The sequence below is a fragment of the Contarinia nasturtii genome, unplaced genomic scaffold (assembly GCF_009176525.2).
Source record: "Contarinia nasturtii isolate CC-2019 unplaced genomic scaffold, AAFC_CNas_1.1 Cnas_scaffold_285, whole genome shotgun sequence".
Classification (NCBI taxonomy): Eukaryota; Metazoa; Arthropoda; class Insecta; order Diptera; family Cecidomyiidae; genus Contarinia; species Contarinia nasturtii.
Genome location: NW_022197640.1, coordinates 6,087,077 through 6,106,088, shown reverse-complemented (window position 1 = coordinate 6,106,088; position 19,012 = coordinate 6,087,077). Strand labels below are relative to the sequence as shown.

The window sequence follows — 19,012 nt, the reverse complement described above, 5'->3', positions numbered from 1 at the left end:
AAATTTATGTTTTCAGATGGCGCCTTAGTCGCACACATACACAGAGTGAAGGAAAAAGTCAAATAAAAAAAAGAAATTGAACAATTTGTGTGAAATGTTTTTCCACATTTGCAAAGGTATATTAATTGCTTCCCAAAAATAAAGTAAGAAGAGGAAGCTGTCGAAGCATTTTCAAGGCATTTTCAACATATACCGTGCGATATAATTGATAAAATGCTTCGAAAAGCGCAATAATTTTGTGGATATTTCGACAACACAAACAAGAAGACGATATGCAATAGTTTCAGTGTCATTTCATCTCTTCTCTTCTTCTCGGTATTTTTTTTTTGGAAATCAAAAATTGAATGTGAAACTCTTGTCACTTGCCATCTTTTTTATTGTTTAATTTGTGTGGTTTCAATTGAGCTGCTATTGTCTACTGTTCAAATTATCGTTAAATTGATCGACGATTCCATGTGGCATATATACATATTTATCGGGTAAAAGTGTAAATATTGTGGTGAAAATATCAAGGCTCAAAGGCTTATTTTGTTCCGTGTTTTGACGGCAACCACTTACGACTCGAACACAAATTTTGTATATTAAAACACATTTTTGGATTTAATGTATTGAACAAAATAAATGAACAATAGCATTCGATGCACTCTAAATTAAATAAAAGTGTGAGTGAGCACAAGTCGAGAATCGCATCAAATCAGAGAATAACATTATTGGTGAAGAGAACATATGAATATTCAGATAAAAAATGATTTACTAAAAATGACATTGTGCATTGAGATCCATCGATACGGAATGATGGAGTAATTGAATCAAACGTTAGTCACCAGTGTATTTGTGCAGAATGTATGCGGCTGAGTGAATCAATGCACATTGTACGAATAAGAAGGAAATGTATGCTTCAACCTAAGCATCTATACCATTAGAAAATAATAATTCAATTCCATTATTCGTTCATCTTACTTAACAAAATCTAAAACAACAACAATTTCTTATATGAACGATATTATTGAACAAGTTACAAGTTCTACATACTTTCTCAGCAAACGAGCGCAACATTTAAGGTCAGTAAAAACTCAATTTGAAAGTCTTTTGCTTTTGCATTAAAAAAAAAATTAAAAAAATAATAACGATGACGACGAAGACGCCAGAATCTTTGCTAAACACACCATCACAGATATGTCATCGAATTAAAGATGTTTTATTGTCATATCATCGTATATTGAATTCACTGTATTTGCCATACAATGCAGACAGAACGACAGACAGATAGACAGACAGACAGACACACAAAGAGTAGAGAGAATTTGTCTTTATATCCTTCGAACTCTATATTCACCTTGATTTGCTGCTATTTACGTATTAACACAACTACTGAATAAATATGTGCTGAAAAGAATGGAATGCCATGCTGTGTATGTATGAAATCCATAAACTGGATACTTTCGATGAATTCGTGTATACAATTGCTCTTTTTTTCGATGAATTTGATAATAATAATTATTTCGTGTATATATATAGACACGATTCGCGTCATAAAACTATATCTCCTTTTTGTTTGAATCGAAAGAATTTTAGCCGCATCAAAGCTTGACATAGAAACTCATTTTTTTTTTTACTTTTAATGAATATGTTTGACCTGCTTTTACCACAATGTGTCGAATTTTACGTTAGCACAAAGCAGCGACTCAAATCGTTACTCTCTCGATCTCGATTACTATTTTATACAGTATCAACTGGTGCTTTTCCCTCGTGGTCTCATTTTGTAGTTTCCTATAATCTCTTTGGAGTTTTTCGCTTCTATCTCGGCTGTTGTCGTTTTTATTTTTCGTTCGTTCATTTCATTGATATTTCATTGCTAAGTTTTTCTCCACTATATCATCAAGGTCATGCTTTACATGAAAACAATGAATAAAAAATTGTTCATCGCATTTGTTTAAAACCGGCATCATCGGCATTGCAAAAAAAAAAGTGGTAATGATCAGATTCTAATGCTTTAATTGTTTAGACCATAAATTACGACAATAAAATGTGTCTGCGATTCCGATGCTATAAACGCGACCACAATCGACAGCTGATATTGCTGTGATAGCAATATAAATTTAACGATACCAAACCTAAGTACGAACAGCGAAATAAGAGATAAGCACCCATCTAAATATCCTAGAGCAGAAGGTTTTGAAAAAAAAAAAACGCGCGCGCCACACACATATATACACATAAATTACCTACAAAACATTGCAAACAACAATGTAACACAGAAGAATATCATCGCACTTGTGTAATGAAACTACACTATATTGCGTGCTTTGGCTATAATTCCGACATTTTATTATATTTGGCCATGAACTACATTTGATGTTTCCCAGTACGAGTTTCGATTTTTTGTTTCTCTTTCTCTCTCATTTCATTTATCCTACAACAAAAATCAGTGATACACAAATCGACAAGATTCAGATAATTGAAAATCAAGCGTACGAAAAAAAACGTGTTATTCATGTATAAATTATGCCAAGAGTATATCAATGAAAATATAATAAAAAAAGTAACAAAATTATGTGAGCTCAATGCGTTGGTGTCAATCACAATAGCATCGTAAATTTGATTTGAGTATGATTCGGAACAGGAAGATTATCAATTGTTATAGATTAGGTGGATAGAATGACTCGAATTTCAATGAAAAAAAAAAACAATGTAATTTTTTGTATTCGATTTGACACCAATTTTGGCGTAATAACTGAGAAATAGAATTGTGAAATAAACAGAAGGAGATAGAGAAAGAGGGAAAAAATAAAAAAATAAAATACTCAAATTTCAACAAGCCAACGCAGATATAGTTTGAATTTCAAGGAAAAAGTATATCGAGTGAAGTTCTTTGCCATGCAGAAAAAAAATACTGATTGTAGTCGGTTAATTCGAGGACTTTGTAAAGCAATGTGACGCTCTTGTCCTATTCATTTCACACACCAATAAAAACGAGATTTTATAACGTATGCAATACATGTATTGTTGTTCAGGAACTCCCTCTCACATCCTCTCCCCTTTTGGTTCGCTCGATCTCTCTCTTTCGCTCGCACAACCAGAAGCCAAAGAAAAGCATTCCGTTTGTGACTATTATTATTGAAATCTAAGGATACAAACTTATATCTTTTATTGTTGTTACAATGAAAAAAAAAACGATGTTTCTTTTCATTCGACAGAAAATATGTTTATAGACTACTTTTTGCTTTGGTGATGAGGTAATGGATAACGAATAAACGTTATTAGTTCAAGTATATTCAAAAAAAAATGTGTGTACATTATTCAGTTGTTTAGGCATATATTGTGTAGTATATGTTATACGCGCTGTAACATGCCGCGCCACGCTGCGCCATGCCGTTGTGTGTGCGATTGGCCGCAATTCTGAGTGATGGACGTATGAATGGGAGGCCAATTTCAACCAAAAATTTTATGTGTTGATGATTTTCGTTGTGATTTCGTCACTTTTTGATTTTATCTATCTATTAGTCTCCCATACACCTTCACCTCATAAAACCTAATTTGAACAATTGACACAAAAAGGTTCCCAAAAATTGGAAACAAAAAATCATCACAACGTATTTAAAAAAAAAAAAAAAAAAAAACAAACAAAATGGCTTACGCTCCATCAAGATACAAACGGGTATGCGAGCGAGTGAGCGAGCAAACGAACGGGCGCGAACAAGCTCATACATGTAGTGATTCACTTAAGAGTGAGAGCTGAAAGTATATGGAAATAAGAATGAAAGACAAATTTAGGTCAAATGACACAAATGAACAAAATAAAACATAACACAATTTCCAACAACGTACAGACACTCACACATTCAATTTGAAGACCAACCGAATTTTTCAACTTTAACCGCTCCGCTCATCAGCGGTTCATTAGTGTGTATCGCATACACACAGATAAATATTTCCTATATACTAAAATATCGAATAAACATAATTTTTCATTTCATTTTAACCTACATTGTAATTACAATTATTATTGTAACAAGGTTAATAATTTTAATTCTTTCATCGTGATTGTTGTTGTTGTTGTCGTTGTTGCCGTCACCGATACATCGTAGTAGTTGCTTTTTCTATGTGTATGCATATCTAGTGACGTGCATTGTAGCACCTTTTCAAATAACATTTCCGCGTATATATAATGGTGATTAAGGCTGCTGGAAAGTGCATACACACTGAGTAGAGAGAGAGAGAGATACATTTCAGTACCGTTTCGTCTCACTAAAGATCACCGATCAATAAAATTCAACGAATTAGATGGGATGAGTTTTAGTTAAGTGGCAAACAATGTAAGGAAATCGCAAAGAAATGTTTCGACCTTCGTTCAGAGCACGCTAACTTTTCATGTCTAAATTGTATGGTATGCATATATATAGAAAAGGCTCATAATATGCAAGCGAACGGAAGTGGGGAGCCCCCGAACTCAATACTCAAATCAATGCATTCAAACTAAGGATACGTGGGCTGGATATGTCTGCCTGATTAAAATAAGCAACATGCAGAGAAAAGAAGACGAAAACGGCGGTGACAACGACAACGACGACCAAAAAAAGCACATAAAAGTGAAGAAAATGGGAGCTGTACGCTGCTGCTGCTCATAATGAATGATCCAACAAATTTGTTTTCTTATGGGATTGTATTCTTGTATTCTGTTATAACAAACAGTAACAATCAAATCGCCAAATAGTTATGTATGCTATTCACCTCATAAGCATATTTCTTTCTCTCTATATGAGCACAATTTAAGCGTGTATATAGGTGTATGTGTGTGGGTAAATGAATTCGCTCAAGTTTTCACCGAACACACATTTTCATATCTCTTCATTCGTTCCGCGAGCGTACATGTATTTTTGGTGTGTGCGTTTAAATAAGCGACAGAGCAACCGAACCAAACTATATTTCGACATCACTCTGAATGCAATAAAATATACACACGGCGCGCTTATACGCACACACACACACACAACACCAATAGCACAGCAGCAGCAGCAACAACAGCACCAGTACAACAAAAGCAACAACAATAGTAGTCGCAATATCAACGCGCGCGGGGCCAAATGTACAACATATCCAGGGAAATCGAAACTTATCTCTTTTTATTTTGATGTTGACTATACTCTCTCGTGTATGGTTACGTTGAGCCGTTCTCATTGCCGCCACATCAATACACATAGTCAGATAGTCAGAGTGAGAGAGCACTTGCGAAAGTGACGCGGGGCCTTAAGAAACAATACGATGATGGTTCATAAAATGATTTCTTTTTCTTCTGTGTTTTTTTTTCGAGTATCGATTCAGTCAATTTCATCTGCTCTCTAGTGTACAGTTGGTTTTAAATGTAAATGTGGTGAAAAACATGTGCATAATTTTCATGAAATTCTTTTGATATTTTCACTCCGTGTTTCACTCTCACTTGGTGTGTCTGCCTCGATGTGGATATGTGTTTAAGTGACAATCTATAGTTTTGTGTACGAGACAAAAAGGATAAATTTATTGACAAATTTAAGAGTGTATGTGCGCGCTAATTTTGTGCAGAACAATCAGTTGTTGAAGCAACATTGAATCATACGAAATTATACAAAACCACTTTGATTGATATAGATTATTAAATTTTGTGCAATTTCATGACTTTGCCGTTTTGTTACTGTATTCGTTCACTTTCTGACGATTGAAAAGCTACTCTTCATTTTTTTGGGTGAAAAAAACAAAAACAAAGAAAAAAAACAATATATTTATTACTTACATGGTGCATCGAATAATGTGGACAGAAAAATGTTAGTGACGGATTGCTTTTAAGGAGATGAACAGAAAGTGTGCAATGAAAAGGACTTTTTTTCGGTAAACAAAAAATTCAAATCCATTTCAAATATACAATGTGTTCGAAGTGGTCATTTATACATTATTACAGGCAAATGAAAGTTAGCCAAAAAAAAAAAGTGAAACGCATTTATGTGTTTGCTTCATTTCAATGAGAAATCGCTCTCCTTTGTTTGTTCTGATAATTGTGTTGGATCGTACAGTGGAAGAATAGAGAAGAAAGAAAAAAAGAATCAATGCAATGACAATAAATAAAACAACGACAACTTTATCAGCATCCAGTAAATTGGATTAAAAACCACCACGTTGTGCATATTTTTTTTAATCCGGTTCAAAATTTATTTGACGGAGATTCTCGTGGTGTTGTTGTTGCAGCTGATGTACACAACCTCCAAAATTGAAACACATACACGCACACACACACACAAGAAACCAAAAAACCGTGCATTTGGTTTAAATAGCGTGAGAGTAGCAAATAGTTCTTATGGCCTAAATAATAATATACAATCCTTCAACCTTTATATTCATAACATGGTCGCAATTTTTACGCCTTAATAATAAATTAACCGCAGCATTTATTCGTTTGCTTCTTTGATACAGTATTAAAATCAATCAGACCTTGAAACATTCTCTCAATAAAAAAAAAATAGCGTCGTCGGCCTTTTGCTGCGGAGAAGACAGATTCATACACACACAATTAGAAATCACAGTTATTCTTTTTTTGGCTTTGTTTTGTTTTTGGGAGAAAGACACACAGATCACATTTTATTGTAGTACGCTAAATTGACAGCGTAAGAATTTTTGATTAGAAGAACCATCGCACGGACGTTTGCTTGACACAAACAGCAATTAGACAATTTTGGTAAAATTATGAGTAATAGAGCCATCTCATTCAAACCAAAATTGGGAACAAGCACGATTATACGTCTTAATTTGAATGTACCGAGAAAAAAAAAAGAAATTCGTTTTTTCTCTGTCAAATGTATCAAATTTAGAGATTTCAATCATTCGACAATAACGATGTCGACACGCTTTTGTGGAAAATGGAATTTTCATTAAGTAACGTATGTGAAAGTGTGTATGGAACATGTATGTATGTGTGTGTGATTTTTTCTCCATTTTCGATACGTATCTAATCAATTTTGAGAGAGCAACTGCAAAACGCTTTTCGGCATTCACATCGTTCGATTTACGCTTTCAACCGTCTTCGAACCTTTTTTTTTGTTGTTGTGGTTGTACACCACGGAACTATTTCCAAACAAACAAATTATTCAAACGATTAAATAAGCATATTTCACAAAGTTTAGTCCAGAAAATGAATGGAGAAGTACAAAATCATGTATTATAACGAATCAAAGAAATGAAACGACAAAAAAATGAAGGGACTTTTTATTGTTGTTATTGGTATGTGTTTGTATTTGTACACACTCTTACAACTTTTTTTTCATCACAAGACAAAGACAAATGAACGAAAAAAAATTTAAGATGAAACGTACACGAATCACAGAGTTACACAAGAAAACTTTCTACTTTTGAAAAGTAGACCACAGATCATTTCGTTCGTCTTTCTTTTTTTTCCATAGGTTTCATCGGTATAGGCTTCCTTTCCCTTTCATTTATTTGTATTCAATGCGCAACATTGTGTGTCTTGATAATTTCTTTTCTTTTTTTGTTCTCTCTCTCTCTCTCCCCTTTTCACTCTGGATAATTTGATGAATTTCGGCACAGAGTCACTACTAATCGACGGATGATGAGAGGGAAGAAAGCAAATTACCAAAAAAAAAAGATGCTAAGAGAGACATAAAACAGTTGAATTTGGGTGATTCGAAAATGGTGCGCATGTGCGATCACTCAAATCGCACTTATGAGACAAATATGAGTTAAACAAAAGACTTGAAAGAGGGCTTCGATTTTAGATGAACAGATATTGGATATTGGAATTGTGCGCCAATCGCGCATAGAGATCAACCAAATGTTGTTGTAAAATCCAATTTTCATATGTTGCCGATGTAAATCTGATTTTCAATTACCGTATAATGTTCAAATTTCATAAATTATCGTTTCTGACAAGTGTTGATCACAGTCACAATTGATGTCACAATAAAACATCGTCATCGCTCCAAAAATTTAAATGACAATATACAATATTTCAATGTAATGAAAATGTACACAGTCATAATAGTATATATATATTTTGTATTAGGAACGATAATAAATGGTCAGTCTCATGATACATATGCCATAAATACATAAGTCGTAGGAGCATAAGCTCACGATGTATGTTGTTTATGTGAGAGTGTGTGTGCATATGACTAACTAACTGTATGGTGTAATGCTTGCTTGGTAAATGGCGTCAACTACTTTTCCTCGATTTCGGTTTTACGGGCGAAATTTCGCAATTTTAACTTTCACCAAAGCGATTTGCCTAACGAAATGTCAAAAAAAAAAAAAACCATATGAAACGAAAAAAAATGTACTTGCTGCATTCAATTTTAAATTGAGATACATTGCGCGCGCGGTAATGTTGAATGAATGTGCGTGTTTGCTTTTCAACATAAAATCGGTGAAATAATATTATAATAATAATAGACACACATACATCGACATTACAACCTTTCACGCCACTAGTTTTGTGCGCAAGATTGTGTGTATTTATGTGTTTGTGCGCACGCGCGCACGCATCAAATACTATGCAAAGCTACTTTTAAAGCGGGAAGAAAAGTGAGCACACAAAGTGATTTCTCATTTAAAAATTGAACGGAGATAAATGAAAATTGAAGTTTAAGTATAGTTGTACTTTAATGTAGTTTTTCTTTGGTGTGGCAGCACCGCACGCGCGTGTTAGCTGCTTTTGCATTGTTTCGGTGCTTTTTTTCTCTCTTTCGATCTCACTCACTCTCTCTCTCTCTGTGTCTCTCTGGCGTTTCATTTATTATGTGTTATGCTGTGAGCTAGAAAGAAAAGATACTTAATTGAACTGAATGTATATGTATATATCGTGCGAGCTTAAGTTAGGTGAAAAGTATTCAACAATTTTTTTTTTCGTTCGTTCGTTTGTTCACGGAAAATACAAATTCAAATGCAAACACATAATACATAACAATTTTGTATACGGCGAGAGAGACTGCCTATGTTGGATATACATACAATAATTATGAATTGAAAAGAAAACGAAGTAAGTGGAGCAACATACATTTTATTTAGTTCAAATGTCGTTCTCATTTGCTTACACGTGGTCTTCGTAGCATTTTTTTTTCTCTTCTCTTGGGCATGATATTGCGATAAATACATTAAGAGTGAGTATCTTAAACACTTCACACATGTACAGAGAGTAGCAACGGTGAGCGCTTGTGACTTTGTTTAAAAAAAAAGTAATAACAACATGAAATTAGAGTGCACACAAATCAACGAATTTGAAAAGCACTCCGTTGTCGTATTGTTGTAGTTTTTTTTCATAGTCGCTGGCATTTTTCAAATGGTTACAGAAATCCAAATGGTATATATGATTTGAATAGAATATATGACATAATACCAGATCATGAAATGTTGGAATTAAAGAAAATACTTCGAAAGTATGACACGCTTTTAAACTGGATAAAATTAAATTCTATCTAAATATGCTTCGTTCGCACTGTGTTGACTAAAGTTCACTTGAACGGGCTTTTATTTTATGCGAGAGGGAGAGAGAGAGAGATGAAGAAATATGGGTTTTGTTATTTTTGGACTAATGCATTGTGGACTTAGAATAACGAGTGTGTGCATGTAGGTCTGATAAACAAATGCACAAATACACAAACATGCACAGCTACGTACATACGGAATTTATTTATAAAGTCAATTTCCTGACATTGGCAATAATAAGCAGGCGAATGAATGGCTTCCTCAAAACATGTGACCTTTAAACGACATCGAAACTTGATCAAACGTTGTTTATCCAAAAACAAAGCAAAAACTAAACACACACACATACACACAATTCTATTGGTGTCATAGTGGACGCGTTCTTATATCTCATTGATAAATATCAACAAACATATTCTAAATTGATTATTTATCTTTAATTTCATGGTTCTAACTTTTTATATTTCACGGAAGAAGATTACCCGCATACAACGAAGGTATGCTTAAAACCAATAAAAAAATGTCTCTATGCACAATGAGAAATTGTCATTTAGCGTTGTCCAACGTTGACCCTGAAATACATAACCAAGTACTAAATAAAAGCATACAGAAAAAAAAGCAACAAAAAAAATAATTAAATAAATACGTGATTTGAATGCGAAACAGCAATAGAGTGAGTAAATGTGAAATAGTTTGTAATTCCAACCTATTTATTATAAAATCACGGAATTTGATTTCATAACGTTCACTCGAATGAATCAATTGTAATTTTGCTCGCTATAATTAATTTATGAATTAATCATCAATACGAATAACACAACCACGTTAATTGGCCACACAATTAAAGAATGAATCGGTGAAGGTCTCAGGAAAAAAACTGATCTACCGAGAAAATTTCGGGGAACTACTTTCCAATCGTAGTAGCACAGAATCAAGAGCGATCAAACTAGCCAGATTTGGTCCAACACTTTTTGTTCATAATTTTGGATAATTTGGAGTCACTTTTTGTGCCAACATTATCCATTTCCGTTTTGTGTGCACATTATAAAGGAAACGAGTTGAATATCTTGAACAAATTCGATGAACCATCTGAAAGCCTTAATGAAATGAGATCAAACACAATTAGCATACAAAGAAACCGCAGAGCACATTTTTTACGATCAAATAACATACATAAATAAAATATTATTGTGTAAAAAGAAATAAATATACATATAGCATTTGTAATATATTTTAATGTTTCTGTGAAATGAGTTTTTTTTTTTCATCTTTTCTCTTTTTTTTCTTCGAAATTTCTCTCAGGTTGCCGATTGTAAGTGACTGTCCGGCCGGTCAAACAGATAGAATTGCGTCTAATCTACATTTACCATCAAGTAGTAGTAAAATGGCAGTGAGTCGTGTGCCGTCACCACCACTCCCTGAAGTAAATACACCAGTTGCTGAAAACTGGTGTTACACACAGGCAAGTTTATTTAAAAATTGTACATAATATATTTCCATCGCACTGATGACCCATGGATCAAATTAATTAGATTTAAAACTATAATGATTTTTAGTTATTGTCATTCATGATCTGTCGGTAGTTTTCTTCGTTCTCTCAATTGTTATGTTTATTTCAATTATAGTAATTTTGAATTATCTCCAATTAACTAACAAAAAATTAACTTTGTTATCACCAATTCGCCGAAATGTAACTTTTAGAAAATATATTTCTGTTGAAAAATTGAAACATTTATTTCATAATATTCTCGGCATTTTATTTAGTTTTTATTCTTTGTTGACTCTAAACCGTCGAACCGATTCAAAATAGATCATCAATAAATTATAAGAGTTTTGTGCAAAATTTAATTGTTCCCACTATTTGATGGGTACAGAATCTCACCTATATCGATCAGAAATATATCTTGTAAAAAAGAAACACGTTCCAGTGCAACCGAAGATTTTGTTTTGTTGTTGCGGTTTTGTTTTATTATATTTTGTACAATAAGCACACATTTCCTATCGACCAATGCACACAGCTGCTGTTTTTTTTTGTTTTTCTTCTCATTTTACTTTCCCTGACCATTGTAAGCAAAATTCCTTTGGAAAATAAATGAATTTGCAATTTGGGGAGAATGAGAATTAAGCAGGTAAAATGAATTTATGCATGAGAAAAGCCGACTTAAATTCGAAATAAATACTCAACTGTTGTTGCAATTGTTGTTGTTTTGCTCATTATAGTGAGTGACATGAAAATCGATCGCATCAGTTTTGCATGTATTTATATATTATATGTAATATATTGAAAATAATTATAAAAATTAATTTTTGGCGGTAAAATCGATTTGCAAACGATAGCAAGGAATAAAAATGAATGAAAAAAAAAAAATAAAAATAAAAAAAAAACACATGGGCTCAGCGGAGAATCGAACTCCGGGCCTCTCGCAGTTTCATGAACCCGAAGCGAGAATCATACCACTAGACCACTGAGCCTTAGTCAGAAAGCGAACGAGTAACATTAAAAGCAGAGCGCTAAAATTTGCTGAAGTGAAAGCAATAGTGGTGTGTGTATGTGTGACCGTTTATTGTGTACGTGTGCGCAATACGCATGGTCGGTCGTCGATTGTGTTGTTTGTGCTCATATAGCATTGCTTTGCCCATGTGACGAACAACGACGACGACAACGACAACATGTGCACGAATGTCAGCCGCCAACAAACACTCTATTCGAATCAATTTATTTCTTTGTGTGTGTGTGTGTGTGTGTTTTTTGTTTTCCTCTCATTCACTGCTTGGTACATGCGATTGCTACTGTTGGTGCTGTTACTGTTGTGGTTGCTGCAATTACCGTGTGCGAAACCAAGATCATTTCTTCTTTTACGATGCGACAGTACAATTTGACACTAAGCAACAGCATACACAAAAGGAAAGAGTGCGGAAAATTAATGGAACGAGAGCACAAATTCAATGCTGGATGAAGAGGAAAATTTACGTCCATGACATAGATCCTTCTTTCACATAATAATAGAATGAGGATAAGCTCCAATTGAAAATTAGCATACCATTATTATTGGCACACACACACACGAATTGATATGTTTGTTGAAACACACGCTCCAAATTCGATCGCATTGGAATGTTTTTGACTTTGTCGAACGAAGACAACGTAATATTTTTTTTTTTTTTTCAAATTGTTCGAAATGATTTTTTTTCCAATTATAATTATATTTTTGCTGTCAGTTGATTGAAATGGTTGTGTCGATGCGGCGCAACATGTGCTCATTTGCAAGAAAATGTAGATTGAACTGAATACCACTGTTATTAATTTCATTTATAGTTGTTGGGTTTTTTTTGCGCGCGACAATATATTGATTGTCACACATTGGGAAAAATTGATTTTAACATATTTGCTGTTTTTTTTCTCTTTCTTCTCTTCTCTTTATGATTTAATCATTTTTTTAGGTCAAAGTTGTGAAATTCAGCTACATGTGGACAATAAATAATTTTAGTTTTTGTAGAGAGGAAATGGGAGAAGTTTTAAAATCATCAACATTTTCAGCTGGTGCTAATGACAAACTTAAATGGTAATTTAAAAAGATATTAGTAGTAACAAGTAGCTGTGAACGATTTCAATTCAGTTTCATACACAATTTTTTATCCAATAATGATTATTCGAAATTTTGAGTTTTGAACGATGGTTAAATAAAAAAATGTTGTATTTTATTTGATTGTCAAACTATGCAGGTGCCTACGAGTTAATCCAAAAGGCTTAGATGAAGAAAGTAAAGATTATTTGTCACTGTATCTCCTATTAGTCGCGTGTAATAAATCCGAGGTCAGAGCCAAATTCAAATTTTCAATATTGAATGCGAAACGAGAAGAAACCAAAGCAATGGAATCACAGAGGTTTGTATTTTAATTCATAACGTTGTTTTCATTTTCAAATTTATAATTGGTGTTTTGTGCACAGGGCTTACCGTTTTGTTCAAGGCAAAGATTGGGGTTTCAAAAAGTTCATTCGACGAGATTTTTTACTAGATGAAGTGAATGGATTATTGCCAGAGGATAAACTAACAATATTTTGTGAAGTTAGCGTTGTAGCTGATAGTGTGAATATTTCCGGACAAAGTAATATAATCCAATTTAAAGTTCCCGAATGCAAATTATCGGAAGATTTGGGCAATCTATTCGATAATGAGCGCTTCAGTGATGTAACACTAGCTGTAGGCGGTAGAGAATTCCAAGCACACAAAGCAATTTTAGCTGGTAAATATAAAAGTAAATGGCACCACGTGCCATCAAAACAAAAGAAGAAGAAAAACAAATAATATTTCTTTATAAACAAATGTTTGTCACTTTCTCTCGTTATTTTTGCAATGCAAATAGCACGAAGTCCTGTGTTTGCGGCAATGTTTGAACATGAAATGGAAGAAAGAAAACAGAATCGAGTAGCAATTTCAGATGTTGATCACGAAGTGTTGAAGGAAATGTTACGATTTATATACACCGGCAAAGCACCAAACCTCGAAAAAATGGCCGATGATTTATTAGCGGCTGCCGACAAAGTACGTTTAAATAAAAAAAAATATTTTTTAAAAAAATCTATTTGAATCAACAGTAATTGTTAATTCTTTTACTTGGTTATAGTATGCTTTGGAAAAACTGAAGGTGATGTGCGAAGAAGCACTTTGTGTTAACCTATCTGTGGAAACGGCGGCCGATACGTTGATTTTAGCCGATTTACACAGTGCAGACCAATTGAAAGCCCAAACGATAGATTTTATCAACACGTAAGTTTATCCGTTTAACGAATCACATTCACCAAAAATGCTTATCTTTATTTATTTTATTTTCTTTTCACTTCACTTGAATCATAATAATTGGCAGACATCCCACGGATGTGACAGAAACATTAGGATGGAAGAATATGATTGCAAGTCATCCACATCTCATAGCTGAAGCTTATGGAGCGTTAGCAACACAACAAATCCCACCAATTGGTCCACCCCGTAAACGCGTTAAGCTGAGCTGAAATAAAGCTTTAGTAGCGTCTACATATAACCACAACAATATCAAACACAACGATAAACACAGCAACAACAATAGAAACAACAATGTGAATACTAAAAAAATATCAACAGCGAATTCGACATTTCAGCAGCAGCTGCAGCAACAGCAGCAGTAGCATCATCGGAGCACTCTGAAAGTGGCGATTTTTAAACGCTAACATTACCTAGACATCATTTAAACATACACACACATATTCACAATGAAAACGAAGACGATGAATAAAAATGAATAACGTAACTCAAATCTTCACTGTGTTATGATACTTTAAAAGTGTTTCAACGACATCAACATATGGAGAAAAGAGCGTAATACGATTTTTGATTTGCAGTCAAAATACAAATTGTTCATATACAAATTTTTGAATCGTCGTCGATTTAGAGAGAGAAAGAGGGAGGCGGATAAAAGGGAAGAATATTGAAGAATGAATAAATTAAAATTAAAATTAAGAATGAAAAGCCATTGTTGGCAAAACACAATAACAATTGAATATATTATATAGCTCAGCGATACAAAAACCACAACCATTATTTGACATAAATCGAACCCATATAATTTTCAACATAAATAACGAAGAAAAGAAAACATAGCAATATTAGGTATTTACATAATTGTACATAAACAAAAATTAAGAGAAAAAAATGGACACAACAACAACAACAAAAAATAAATAAATGCAAAACTGAAAAAATGGTGTGAAATTTAAAGTGAATAAAATAACAAATATAAACATGTAAATACAAAATACGATGAGAGAATATTGTCATTAAAACTTAAAGTGAAACCGAACCATTTTTTCCTTCATCAAAAGCATCCAAAAGCCGATGTCATCGAGCATTTCTACACAATTTCAAAGCTGAAGAATAAAATTGGAAAAATGTTTGAATCTCACATTGAAACGAAACTGACAAAGTTGAATATTTCAAATCGAATGGTTTTTTTTATTCATTTGTACTACGATTTGAAGCAAACAATAGCAACAACGGAACAGCATTCAGAAACCATTTTTTATGTGTGTTTGTAGATTAATTTTTTTCTCTCTCAAGATGAGATTCAATGAATTTGACAATGATCTAATTGTATCTTTTGGATTGGGTCTTTCCAATGAATCAATTTTTTTTTCAAACCAAACAAAAGAAATAAATCTCTTAAGAATGAAACAATTGTACAATTTATATGTATCAACTTTTATTGATTTAAAATGAAAACAAAAAGAAAAAGTAATATTGAACGAACGATTTGGGGTGATTTGTGCGAAGACAAAGTTCAATTGTATTTTGAAAGTTCACATTTGGAACATTTGTTCATTTGTAAATAATTTGATCGGTTCCATGTCCCATTGAACATTGTAGTTTTACATAAACATAATTATGATGACATTTGCAGTGAGTATGATAAATAAAGCAAAAAATCGATTCTTTTCATATTTGATTTGTTTGATTGATTAATTGAGATCGCAATTATAACGCAGGAATATAAGAAGATACAAAAACAAAATAGTAATGTAAAACAACTAAAGTTGATAGATTTGAGATTTTCCAATAGAAATTTCACAAAAGTTGATGATAAAATGAAATAATAACACAGTCATAACAAATGAATTGAATGACGGTAATATTCTTATCGAAATATTTTGTTCAAACCAAACAGTGTGATGTTTTAGCAGTTATTTTATACCAGCTGGTAAATAGACGCATAATGAAAAAAAAAATGAATTTTTTAAGTATTCTGGATAACTCAAATAAAATAGATAACTGAAAATTTTAAATATTTTTGTTTCATTTCCTCATTCGATAAAGTCAATAAAATCTAGCAACCACAAACTAGATCATCTATTAAATTTAAAAGGTTTGAATCGCGTGAAGAAAAAATATCAAGTGAATTCGTACCATTTGCTGAAATAGACCGACGCCTTTGATTCACATCAAAACATTGATCATAAAATGGACCAATGGCAGAACATTTATATATATATTATATATTTTTCTCATTCAAAATCCAATTTATTTCACGCGATTCAATTATTACAACAAAAAGACTGCTTTATTTTTATTGATTTAGTCTAAATTGTGTTGTGTTTTATTCGATATAGGTAGACAATCAGAATGTAAATTACAAAATGGATTTTAATTAGTTAGCGCGATAAGTGCATTGACCACATCTCCTCTGTGCTCTCGCAGTACTTTTTCGGCTTGTTGACGTGAGATGAGCAGTTCGTTTACCTAATAAGATACGTTTTAATTAGTAAATTGGAATGAAGACCAAAACACAAAATAGATGCCTTACAATCACTTCAATGTCTTCTTTTTTCACGTGAATTTTCTGTAATTCTTGTTCTTTGGCCAATTTTTCGGCAGCCTCTTTATTTCGTTTATCACCGAAAATATTTATTGCCTAATCCACAAAATTTGAGAAAAAAATTTTTAAGCAAATAAATCGAATATTTTTTGATGACAATAACAACACGATGAACTAAATTGAGGTTAAAGCATTATATTTATGGATTCTTACATTTGATATATCTGCGGAAGAGAGTTCCTTTTCTTCGGCATAATCTGTAACGCGTTCCAAATCGGCCACACCACCATCGTGTTTGGCCACCTTTTTCGATTTTTTATCTTGAGCATCATCGGTGCCGTTCTGCGAGATTTTTTCTTCCATTATGTTTAAATGATTTATAAACTATTGACTAATGATTCTCAATGCGAAACAATAACTAAACTAAGTGTTGCTTTCTATCTGTCAATCTATTTGTACTCGACGATTACTTAAGCCACCGTAACAATAAAACGTTGACTGAGTTAATTATGGTGGTAAATTGCGCAAGTTTTCAATGAAAAATAATTGATGTTTATTTTTTGAATTAATTACAAGAAACCAATGAATAAAATTTTATTTCATCGTATTTCAATATTTCTGTGTATACTTAATGCTAAAGTATTTAAAAAAATAAAAATGTCATTGCTACTGCCAAAACCCTCTACCGACAATTTTATGCAATCAATGCAGTGTCAATCAAGTCTATTTACATGAGTTTTTACCGATCGTGATTGAAACTATACGCTTTTGATGCGTTGTAAAAAACGTTTTTAACTCAAGAATTACTCAGTTTATCCATAAAAATGACTAGCTTAAAAAAGAAATATACACAAAATGATTTGCGTCGATTGATGGCCGAACAAAAGGCAAAAAGTGCACCGAAAAAAACTACAACGACCATTAATTCACCATTAGCCAAATATCCTTTTTCAAACCAAATCGATTCCGATTCAATTCAATCAGAATTGAATTGTCTACCACATAAAATATGCATTTATCTGATTCAATATGTTGTTGATTCTATTTTCCTTAATGAAAAAAAATCTTGTCAATTTTATTTATCGTAAACACGTATAATGATTTAGGTCAATTGATGTGTCTATTGTGCAAAACAGTTGTTCGATCGGAGGATGTGTGGAAAGTGCACATAAATGCAAAACAACATAAACAAAATGTCGAATTGGCAAAGAAAAGTGCAAACAGTATGCCACCGCCACCAGTACCATCGGCTCAATCATCGTCAGCGGCAACGGCATCAAAACGGCGTATGGCACCACCGCCAATACCAGAAGTACCGGCAAAAATTCCAAAGGGTATTATTCGATATGGACAATTTACTTTTCAATGATTTAATAATTATTTTTGTGATTCTACGCTAGGTATTCTGAAGAATAGCCCAAGCCATAAACCCAACAATTCATCATCGCAAGTGGCCGACGCAAAACCAACAACCACTTCAACCGAAAACAGTGCACTACCAGATAACTTTTTTGATGATCCACCACAAAATGCCAATTTTTATGAAGCAACACTGACAAAAACTACAATTAAAACAAATTTGATTAGCATTAAACGAAATCCGGATCCGGATAAAATGGATGACACAAATGCGGAAAACAGCAACGCTGAACAACTTAAAGACGAAACATTGCCAGAGGGATTTTTCGATGATCCAATCAAAGATGCGAAAGCTCGAAATTCAGAATACAAAGATCCAGTCGAAGAAGAATGGGAGAAATTTCAACAGGAAATTAAAGCCGCATCCGATTTTTCAAATGCAATCATTGCTGAAGATCAAGAAGAGGCAATCACTGAACGCCAAATCGATGAAATTGATGAACAAATTCGAAATTGGAACAGGTACATTTATTTTAAAACGATCTTTTTCTCGCCGGAAAGATAATTCGAGTTTTATTTTCGTATATTTTTTTCCAGAGTTCTTGAATTGGAAAAAATGAAGGAAACTGTAAATGACAAATCAAAAGAAAGTGATATAACTTCCAGTTGTAGAACAGTGACAACGGCAAAAATTAGGGTTAAACAAAAAAAGGAACCAACTCCTATTGAATCAAGTGATGACGACGATGATGATAATGAAGTTGATGATATTGATGAATATTTGGATTGGAGATCGAAAAAAGCTTACAAATAAAACAATTTTTTTGTTTCTTAAACAGAAATCAAT

General features: G+C 33.0%; 3 protein-coding genes and 1 non-coding gene across 6 annotated transcripts; 2 read left to right on the top strand and 2 right to left on the bottom strand.

Moving 5' to 3' along the window:
• Positions 1 to 55: 55 nt before the first annotated feature.
• Positions 56 to 16,276, top strand: LOC116337540 (protein roadkill). Of its 3 annotated transcripts, none has more exons than XM_031762195.1 (8): positions 56 to 1,061; positions 10,765 to 10,924; positions 12,904 to 13,025; positions 13,186 to 13,347; positions 13,412 to 13,707; positions 13,828 to 14,006; positions 14,089 to 14,231; positions 14,329 to 16,276. In XM_031762195.1, the coding sequence occupies exons 1-8, from the start codon at positions 994 to 996 to the stop codon at positions 14,471 to 14,473; spliced, it is 1,275 nt and encodes a 424-aa protein (XP_031618055.1). In that variant the 5' UTR covers positions 56 to 993; the 3' UTR covers positions 14,474 to 16,276. The 3 variants fall into 3 exon arrangements, with proteins under 3 accessions (XP_031618055.1, XP_031618057.1, XP_031618058.1); XM_031762197.1 differs by lacking the exon at positions 56 to 1,061 and adding an exon at positions 5,100 to 5,862; XM_031762198.1 differs by lacking the exons at positions 56 to 1,061; positions 10,765 to 10,924 and adding an exon at positions 12,327 to 12,607.
• Positions 11,853 to 11,934, bottom strand: Trnap-cgg. The gene is given in 2 exon segments: positions 11,853 to 11,888; positions 11,899 to 11,934. It is a non-coding gene; the product is annotated as a tRNA-Pro (tRNA).
• A 274-nt stretch (positions 16,277 to 16,550) lies between the features above and the next one.
• LOC116337569 (huntingtin-interacting protein K) lies at positions 16,551 to 17,354 on the bottom strand. The gene is made up of 3 exons (XM_031762245.1): positions 17,020 to 17,354; positions 16,795 to 16,902; positions 16,551 to 16,730 (listed from the first exon to the last, which is right to left on the bottom strand). Exons 1-3 carry the CDS (start codon positions 17,167 to 17,169, stop codon positions 16,635 to 16,637), a joined length of 354 nt encoding a protein of 117 aa, XP_031618105.1. The 5' UTR covers positions 17,170 to 17,354; the 3' UTR covers positions 16,551 to 16,634.
• Positions 17,355 to 17,522: 168 nt separating this feature from the next.
• On the top strand, positions 17,523 to 19,011 carry LOC116337546 (zinc finger protein 830). Its single transcript, XM_031762203.1, has 4 exons — positions 17,523 to 17,746; positions 17,899 to 18,140; positions 18,207 to 18,687; positions 18,763 to 19,011. Exons 1-4 carry the CDS (start codon positions 17,631 to 17,633, stop codon positions 18,977 to 18,979), a joined length of 1,056 nt encoding a protein of 351 aa, XP_031618063.1. The 5' UTR covers positions 17,523 to 17,630; the 3' UTR covers positions 18,980 to 19,011.
• Position 19,012: the final 1 nt, after the last annotated feature.